This window comes from Acanthaster planci, linkage group LG01 (genome assembly GCF_054643075.1).
Source record: "Acanthaster planci isolate LZ-2023a linkage group LG01, COTS_SCS, whole genome shotgun sequence".
In the NCBI taxonomy this organism is placed as follows: domain Eukaryota; kingdom Metazoa; phylum Echinodermata; class Asteroidea; order Valvatida; family Acanthasteridae; genus Acanthaster; species Acanthaster planci.
This window is the reverse complement of record NC_141777.1, coordinates 13368477-13378478: the sequence shown is the minus strand read 5'-3', so window position 1 is coordinate 13378478 and position 10002 is coordinate 13368477. Positions and strand designations below refer to the sequence as shown.

Genomic DNA, 10002 nt, shown 5'->3' with positions numbered 1-10002 from the left:
TAAAAAAACAATATTGTCATTTAACAATATTGTACCAACTCCAAATTAACGGTAATGCTTAGAAAGAGTAAAACCCCCCTTTTTAAAGTAAAAAACTATTGTTTCAAATCAGCTAAAATACAAAATGACAAAATAATTGTCGAAGACCAATTCAAAGTATTCATTTAAACAAAGAAAGACCGTCAATATCGGAACTTTATTTCCTCGCAAAATGCAAAGCTTGTGTTAGCTAGGATATCAACAAGCTCGTCCAAAATTTTCGCTTCACTTTAGAGAGGGAAGTACTTTATGCCATCCCTAAATCCCAGTAACAACAAAGTACACTTGGCAGCAGGCAGTAGCCCTGTTTCTATTTCAAAGCACAGCTGCAACGCTGTTTTGTATATTCATTTTTTCACGTTTAAACTCTTGCTAAATGTACAAAACAATTTGACATCACTATAGGTTAAATACAGTGAAAAATGTACTTTTCCAAACATTTAGAATTAATTCATTCTTCCATGACAGCTTAAAAGATGTTGTTGCTGTGATGTTATGACATGGTTCAGTGCATAATTTTCAAGATGTATTTTTGCGTTGGGGAGATGTACCCCCTGTTTCATTTGACTCGGACAGGCCAGCCGACCCCGGCAAGCTCGGGTAAGCAGGAGGTCGTGGGTTCGAGTCCCACCCGAGTAAGCTTGTGAGGTTTTTTCGCAAGCTCTCGGACAAGCACTGAGCATACAGTGCTTATTAATATACGTTGGGTAAGGGCAAAACCTGTTATATATAATATCAGTGCATAACGTTTTTCTGTTCAAATTGGGAACCCCGAATCTTTATGTACTTATTAAAACACTTTTGAGAAAGGAATTGATGCTTACTTAATGCTCTGTATTTAGACGACAATGAATCACCACAAACAAAGCAAGCCTGACCCGGCAATGTATCACTGAGATTTTCTTTCTGGCACGACATCAGTTTTGCTCACGTACAATGGGGATATTCATTATGAAGACTATTATGACAGGCAAATACCCTTTCAAATTGTTAAAAAAAACATTGGAAATGAGGTGAACTGAGTCACAAAAGTGCATTTTGTAGGTTTTGAAAATTTATAATGCTGCTTACTTTATGACTGACTTTCCATGTTAGATTGTGGACGACAATACCTAGTTGTTCGTAACCGTGAAAGATATGAAAAGACCATGAAAATATACAACAGAATCGCATCGCACTCCGCACTGTCACCGGGAGGCATGTGATCCAGGACACTGGGTATTTTACATGCAAGCTGAGGACTGCTCCTAGAACGGGCAAACCACAGTACTCTTGAGATTCCAGCCTTCACAGCATCTCTATGGAGACATGAAATAAGTAGAACAGGTTTCTTTGCAGTCTTCTTGAAGGGTCGATACAAAAGAATGTTTTTCAATGCACATCTTCAGAAGGCATCTGTTTGTGTCAGTTGATCTCTTATCCAATGTTTATTTCACTGTTTTGAGGCATTTTGCTGCCTTTTGTGGTTCTAAAACTGTACCTCTAATGCCGCTCAAGGCTTGAATCTATAGGCTTACCTCTACGAAAGTAAGATCTAGTTGTCTGTACTCAATGGACCTTATTCCTTTCGAAGCCATCTTGATCTTGTTGGTCGGATATCTTTTTAATTGTTAAATATAGAATGGCAGTCATATGAGTTTAAGCCTCCGTTTCATTTTTATTTGACAAATCTGGCGTAAAACACTACGGTATGAAATTACCCATCAGAGTAGACACGTACTAAGTTACACTTACAAGAAATTTCATTCTTTCATTGATGCTTTCAAGTTAAAAAAAATAAAGAGTTAACCTCACTTTCGATTTTGACTCAAGAATCAGACCCATTAGCTATTATTAACAAAGGGCGAATCTGAGATTAGCGCAACGAGGGCCATGCTAAAAAGCCAAGCGACTTTTTTTGAATTTCCCTCCAAAACGGCGTACAGCCCCAACAATGTCCCCTCTCCCCTTAGAAAGGCATATAATAGTAAAATGTGGTTCTGGTTTTGATCTAGTACACCAGTCAGAACTGGGTACAGGTGTTACGCTTGGCATATTAATCACCATTTACATGCGTAAATGGTATTCTCGCCCCCCCCCAAAAAGTATTATCGATGATATCAGTCTGATTGTTTCAGAGTTTAACTTCAAAATATTGATTGCAAGTTGCAGTACAACTAAAGAATAAATTGAACTAATCGACCAAGGTTAATTGGCTTATATAGTTTCAACACAAAGTCAGCAGATAATGTGTTCTTTACACAAACGATTGCCTTCCCCTCTGCTCGGGCCCAGCATAATGACTATGTCATGTAACTGTTCTCTGCCGTGGATTTTATCTAGCGAATGGGTGTCAGGTAGTTCGTGCATCTTTGGCGCGGCTTGATCGTTATTTCTTGCAGGATGTCATCTCGACGCTGTCCTGGCGCCAGAGTGAACTTGAAGTTGTGAAGAAGGCGACCGATGATGAGTCGAGCCTCAATCTGAGAAAAAAATCCAACAATGGTAACAATCAAGGGTACAGCGGGATGCTCTCAAAAACCAAGCAGTGCGATGGTCTTGTGTCAGGGTTCATCATGGGTTCTACAGATGATGAAATTTTTCCAGGATTACAGTGTTCAATTACTTTTAAAATGAAGGATGCATCTGAAAAAGAAGATATGGTAGGCCATGTTGCGGGAATTTGGCCTGATGTGTGAACTTGAAAGACCAAAACACTACTCTACAATGAAGAGCTGAACAAACTCTTAGAAAAAAGTTATGAGTTAATATCAACCCTTCGTAGTTCCTGAAAACGTCGGCCTACACAGCTGCACAGGTACATATTATGTAAGGAGCAAATGCGAAGATTGTGAAAAGAGGAGACGTTGAAGGGTTGCGAACAAGCTGTGTATCTTCTCTGGTTTACTTTGAAATCAGCAGCAGGCAAATGTGATCTCTGCAAAAACTGCTGACAACAAACACGACTTTAAAGAGGGCACACCCACTTGTGACTCAGCAGATTTCGGAAAGCAAACACAACATGTGCATTATTGATTCTGCATACTGAAACGCGCCTTGACCATTGTTCTCCGTGTTCGTAAATCTGGAGGGCCATTAACTCTCAAAGTAATTACAGTGTGTTCCGCATTAAAACGAACAACACTTTTCTTTTATGAGAAAAAATGGAATGGCTGATAATGGTTCCCTCAGCACATTCTATAGGCCCCTAGTGGGACCAAGAGAGGGAGCAGTTTTCCTAGCAACGGAGGCCCCTTTGATAGGAACTCAATTTTGCTGGTTCACAAACAACTAAAGAGCTCTTAAGCTTTTCATGGTGAAAGTAGCAAGTTAGTTTCCGAGGTTTGTGGTAGCACCATGCAGGATATCTCTTTTATGAGTATGTGTGGTTCTGAAAAGAGCGGGAGTGTACTCAACGTTTCGTACAGTAAGCCTATTCTCTGTCCATCGTCAGAACCACACATAATCATAAAAGAGATATCTTTGCGTGGTGCTACCGCAAACGTCTACAAGTACAGTGGGATACGTGCATGTGCGTGCGCGTCACTACCAACAAAATGAATATTCCCACTAATATGGCTCTTGTCAACCGACGAGGGGGTGCTTCTGCTCAAGGCGGACAGGAGCGACCAGGAACCGTTGCGCTTGTGCAGCTCTGGATTTTTTTCATAAGGGTCGCTGGACTACATGGACGCAAGTCAGAATTATTGCAATCGTGGTTAGTCTTTGCATCAAGCAGAGGATGGTGCCACGCGGGGACACTGATCTGCCTATCCTCCTGAATAAACTCATACTTCCGGTGCGCATTCGGTTGCGTTTGTTACACTCCCGGATATGTTACTTAAAAGTATGTTTTAATTATCACACAGCGGCTGAACTTGTGTTGATATTCAAAACGTGATCTTTTTCAAGAGGAGACATACTGCAGCCTTACCAGCGCAAATGATTGTCCTATACAGGCCCTCGTACCCATAGAAAAGGGGAAGTATGTGAAGAGATTCTTCTCCCTGGAAGAAAAAGAAAAAAAGATTATAAAGAAGCAAAGGTCAGGCATAATGCTTTCGGGATGAAAGCGAAATGTGCAAAGTGACGTCCTAAATACCCATTCTCTATCAGCCAGTAACAAGACAGCTGAGGGAAGCTCAAGGGGTGGCATGTGCCCAGATATCATCTTGGCCTCCAGCACGTTTACCCCCCCCCCGAAAATCAAACAAATCAGAAAAAAGGATAGGCTAATCTAGGCAAAATCGATGGGGAAAAAGAAGACATACTTTGAATTATTATTTGGAAAACCCTGGAAATGGCCCCATACGCGCGGCTATTTTTCTGTTCACAGATGAGCATTTGTTCATTTTTGACGACGCCTCAAAAACCTAAATGATGTCAAGCCCCACACCGCCTCACTTTCCCCCTTCCCTACACTGTACAGTCTGGCGCCACCACGGATTCGAAGCAGACAAAATTGCATCACAAATACAATAAGTAGGATTTGGGGTTGGATTGATTTTTAAATTTGTTAAAATGATCCTAAGAGGTCAGAAATTGGGATCATTAGGATGAGACTTTTCAACATCTTTATTGAAAATCACACCGAGTTTTAGCTTTTCACAAATTAGTCGACTGAATTCACGAGCGCCTTTCCAGAAATTAAGTGTATGGGTTAACTCGGTCAAATGAGTCCAAAAGCATCTGTTAGACTTGCATCTTTCAATGCGTCCTTTATTTGCTTCCAATAAATATTGGAAATGGCCCCATACGCGCGGCTATTTTTCTGTTCACAGATGAGCATTTGTTCATTTTTGACGACGCCTCAAAAACCTAAATGATGTCAAGCCCCACACCGCCTCACTTTCCCCCTTCCCTACACTGTACAGTCTGGCGCCACCACGGATTCGAAGCAGACAAAATTGCATCACAAATACAATAAGTAGGATTTGGGGTTGGATTGATTTTTAAATTTGTTAAAATGATCCTAAGAGGTCAGAAATTGGGATCATTAGGATGAGACTTTTCAACATCTTTATTGAAAATCACACCGAGTTTTAGCTTTTCACAAATTAGTCGACTGAATTCACGAGCGCCTTTCCAGAAATTAAGTGTATGGGTTAACTCGGTCAAATGAGTCCAAAAGCATCTGTTAGACTTGCATCTTTCAATGCGTCCTTTATTTGCTTCCAATAAATATTCAAAAGGTTCATTCCATCCAAGAATAAGCGAAAATACGTTCTTTGTCGCACCGTTGCAACGCGTTGCCTGTTCGGAGTCGTGTACGGGCAAATTCTTGCGAAATTCGCCCAGGTAAATATAAAATATTCAAAGAAGTCTCTCAGACCAAATGATTGTTAGTTAATACATAAACTGTAAAACAATATCAAATATAAAAAATGAAATTAAATAAAAATAAATAGATAACACACTAAAAGTAACGAAATACGCGATCTTCTTTCTATAGTCTGGTATATGTAAACGTGGGTCATCTTGTATTTTTTATACTTGTTATACCATAGTACTAATTCCATGTTAAAGTACATGAAAGCAAAATTCAAATTCCAAAGTTTGACAAACGGTTGTGTCTATCTCCAATGATATTTCAAATAACACGTGGACAGTGAGATTTAGCACCACATTTCAGTGCCCAATGTCATAAAACAAACAGCGGGAATAATCTGATCAAGCACACAGCGGTATTCTTGGAAGAGACAAGGGGCTGATTCCGACCCTCCCCTCAGTACTATCTCCAACATCATTGTTACGTCTTATCAATCATTTTGGCACCAATAATATAGAAAATCGGACCACTAGATTTCCACTAAAACACCATTCGTTTCAAAACAGGTAAGAGTCGATGCATGTGGGCTGACGTGTGGAGTCAGAAGCTGAAACAACCCCCCCCCATTTAAAAACCTGTTGTGGATTGAGATTTCCCATAATTTACGTATAAAAGTTTTTATACTTGTGAGATAAGGACAGCATTTTGGTGGGGAGAATGCTGTTCCTTCCTCTCCCCTGGAAAGGAGAGTTCCGAAAACGACTGGCTGTTAAAGAGTTAAAGCAAACAATCGCACGAAAATAGTCTGGAGCAATGATATGATGACTTGGCCAAGGGAAACATACAAGTAATAGCGATGCAAACACTGTGTTTATATTAGGGACGTCAAAGTACCTTTCTCCCTTTTCCGTCTTGCAGAATCTTTCAGGGTCGAACACCAGGGGGTTCTTGAAAAACTCTTCAACTCTTCCCATCACGTAAGTGTTCAACTATGCAAACAAATGCATGAAGAAATTTCAAACTGAGATCGGCCTCGGCCTAGATTATTGTTTAACACAAGTATTACTTTCCTATTACAACGAAAGTTGCGCGTCTTGAATTGTAAGTTCAGACAGGGCAGCGGCGACCGGGGGCGGGACGTGGGGTGCAGACCCCAAAATAAATAATTCCAGTCAGCAAAAATAGCTTCGGCAGACAAATAGATCCAAAATCGGTACATAAACGACGTACGTTGGCCGTCGGCATTTCCCCTGAAATATGAAGTGTAGCGTACCATGGATTTCCATTTTCCTCACTTAGTCAAGTAATACACGACAAATGGTTGGCGAACAAGTTACAAGTCAGCAAATTGACAATGGCACGCCTTCCCCCCACCAAATAAAAATTCTTTCTCTGCGCCACTGGGGTCAGATTGCTCGCAAGGATGCGTCAAACTGCGTGGGAGCTATTGATACCTCTTTTCAAGTTGAAACTCCCAACGAATTGATGTGGGTAGGAATTGAATTTTTCATTGCTTAGAAAAGCTTAACATATTCCACCTTACCCAAACCACCGTGCCTTGAGGTATCTTATAACCGAGGACGGTCATGTCACAAGCCATCTCACGATTGGTGCCAAATGCGGGAGGCCACAAGCGAAGAGTCTCTTTGATAACCTGCATATTTAGTCGAAATATAATGAAAAACATCACCAAGGCAAAAAAAACCTTTTTCCTCGTTTATATACCTCGTTGCAAGTAGCTTCCACCTCTGTCACACACTTTGCCGACATTCATCATGTAGGCCTGCTTTTTGTATTCGTGAGATGATCAGAGCTTCCGGGGCGATTTTGACGGCTGAACGCAAGGCACACGTGTGTTATGTTAAATAAATGGAGACAATTTTGTGGCTGTGAAAGTGAAACGCATGAAAGCATCGTGCCCGTAACGCACCCAAAAAGGTATGTATGGATATAGGCGCCTCAAATACGGGGGACGTAATGAGTGATGCACCCGATCTATATATCTACGCCATGGCCTGAAATCCGGGGGGAACCAGAGGGCAGAACAAAAGCAACGCTTGTAAAATAAATAATAATTCTTACCATACTTAAATATTCCAGCTTTCCCAGATCCGAATATTCTATTCTCTCTTTGTCACCAAACACAGCATTGACCTCTGTCATTACTCTATTGGTCCGAGAAAAGGGGGAAAAACAAGTACTGTGTAAATGTACATTGTGTATGTTTATAAGACACGGAGACTCCCCTGTCTGCAAGTACCAGTTATACTGGTGGCTGAAGTAAGAATTTTAATAACTGTTTTGTTTGATTGATTGTTGGTTGCTTAGCTGAATAGTTAGTTGGTCACGACAAGTTTTCACTTCTGTACTCAGTGTGTACTATTTGACATTGTCACTGTCACCACTGTCGCTGTCATCATCGTTAATTGTTGTTATTTTCGGTGATAGCACAGTTGCTGCTGTCATTGTTGTTCCTAACTTTTTTGTCGTTGTCTTTCCGTCGCTTTCGTTGCTGAAGTTGTCGATGTCATCGCTGTGGTCTCTACTCTTTCACCTTTGGTAGATCTCTGGATTGTGTCCTAGCTCCACCAATATGAAAGCCATTAAATTAGCTGTTGTTTCTTGGCCTGGAAATAAAACAAAACAGGTCAAAATGTCAGAACATTGACATCAAAACTTAACAGATGACCTATAATAGACATAAACAGATTTATTTCTTCATATGTATACATGTGTTCACATCTATCTAGCTGTATCAGCCAAATTGGCAGATTCAGAGGGCTCAGCGCCTTAGGAAATAGTTACTTTAAAGACAGCAACTGTAATCACCAAAACAAACATAATTATATAACCACTATCTACACGAGTAAGTAGGCCTACGTAAAATTAAAACGTTTTGCTCTAATGCTCCTGATGCATTGTATCGATCACAGATTTTTTTTTTATTCAGTACCCGCAAAGAAGAAAGTGAAGAATTCGTCGATCATTTCTTCAATGTTGAAGTCACTGTCTGCTTGGAAGTCTCGGGATGCCTCCAGGATGTAGGTGAGGAGGTCTCTTGGTAGCTTCTCTCCTCGCCTCTTCGCCTCGAGTCTGGCCTCGATGCATCGACGACCCGTTGCCCGCACATACTTAATGGCCTGGCGAACATCTTGTCGGAACTTACGGTCACTGGACAGTGGACTGAACTGAAAGGGGTACAGGGTACGATAAATGCTCCTGAAGGTTTTGGAATTCCAGGAAACACACAAAGCTAATTAATAACTGAGTGCTGATTAGCGTTATATATAGTTTTAACGGCCAGCAACCGTAGCCTACATTTTTAAGTGACCCCGTTTAATACGGATTTTTCACAATCGTGCACCTCCAAGAGTTTACAACACACTGGCCAATCATAATGCTCGAAATCTGTCAACCCAGTGCCTGTTTGAAAGGGGTCGACAGATTTTGCGCATTGTGATTGGCCAACGCATTGCAAACTCGCAGAGGCGGACTTTTGTGAATCGCCCGTATTGTACGGTGTGCATTTATACCCTTTGCCTTTTACAGAAATAATCATGATGGTATTTACCCGCCTCCAAGGCTCGAAAAACTGTGACTGAATCCCTAGCAGCGTCATCAGGATGGCCTGAGTGAAGGGCGAATCTTTCTCCATTACATCGTCCAGTTCAAGCCCAAAGGCAACCTGAAGGAAGAAAAACTCACACTTGAAACAACGTCAAATAAGTGCACTCGGTTGTACGCATTGATTGGTACTCTGGGGAGTATTAAAAGGTCTTTTCTGCCTAATTAAGGTTTTATATAACAGGTTTTGCCCTTACCCAACGTATATCAATAAGCACTGTATGCTCAGTGCTTGTCCGAGAGCTTGCGAAAAAAACCTCACAAGCTTACTCGGGTAAGCTTGTGAGCTTGTGAGTGCTTATTGATATACGTTGGGTGAGGGCAAAACCTGTTATATAAAATTAACATCTCCCCAACGCAAAAATACATCTTGAAAAAATAGTTCGCGGTACCCGCTGCTTCATTTGACTCGGACCGGCCAGCCGACCCCGGCAAGCTCGGTGGTCGAGTGGTTAAGACATCTGCACTAGTAAGCAGGAGGTCGTGGGTTCGAGTCCCACCCAAGTAAGCTTGTGAGGTTTTTTCGCAAGCTCTCGGACAAGCACTGAGCAAACAGTGCTTATTGATATACGTTACGTTGGGTAAGGGCAAAACCTGTTATATAAAATTAACATCTCCCCAACGCAAAAATACATCTTGAAAAAACTAATTAAGGTTGCAAAAGGACAAGGGGAAAGCACATTAAGGATTAACCTCTCAATGGACACCGTGCCTCTTTCAGTGGAGACGAGAACAAAATAATTATGACAGACACTAAAACAATACGCACAAAGAGTGCACGAAATCTGTCGACCCTTTCCAAACGCGCATTGGGTCGACAGATTTCGCGCACGCTGATTGGTCAACGAGTTGCAAACTCTTGGAGACGCACTTTTGTGGATCGCCCGTATTCACAGAGCTGGCGCTGACGGAAAACGAAAGGGGATGGGGGAAAGATTTCCCCAAGAAACATGTCGGCATTGTATCAGCATTAAGTGACATTGGAAGCACTAGTATTCAAAAAACACTAGTTTCTTTTATTTACTGAGTTATTTTTGGAACAAAATCCATTTGTCCCACCTCCATCTAGAAACGTCACTGATGAAAAAGCG

The 10002-nt window shown here is 41.3% G+C and overlaps 1 protein-coding gene across 2 annotated transcripts in view; it reads right to left on the bottom strand.

The window, feature by feature from the left end:
- Nucleotides 1-159: 159 nt before the first annotated feature.
- Nucleotides 160-10002, bottom strand: part of LOC110979450 (cholesterol 24-hydroxylase-like) — a 28609-nt gene continuing 18766 nt past the window's right edge. For both annotated transcript variants that reach the window (XM_087137320.1, XM_087137323.1), the window contains exons 6-13: nt 8859-8972; nt 8241-8475; nt 7842-7914; nt 7370-7454; nt 6831-6941; nt 6182-6276; nt 3953-4025; nt 160-2501 (exon numbers count right to left, since the gene is read on the bottom strand). In XM_087137320.1, the coding sequence (XP_086993446.1) occupies nt 2358-2501; nt 3953-4025; nt 6182-6276; nt 6831-6941; nt 7370-7454; nt 7842-7914; nt 8241-8475; nt 8859-8972 (930 nt within the window). In that variant the 3' untranslated portion in view covers nt 160-2357. The remainder of the gene's footprint in view (nt 2502-3952; nt 4026-6181; nt 6277-6830; nt 6942-7369; nt 7455-7841; nt 7915-8240; nt 8476-8858; nt 8973-10002) is intronic.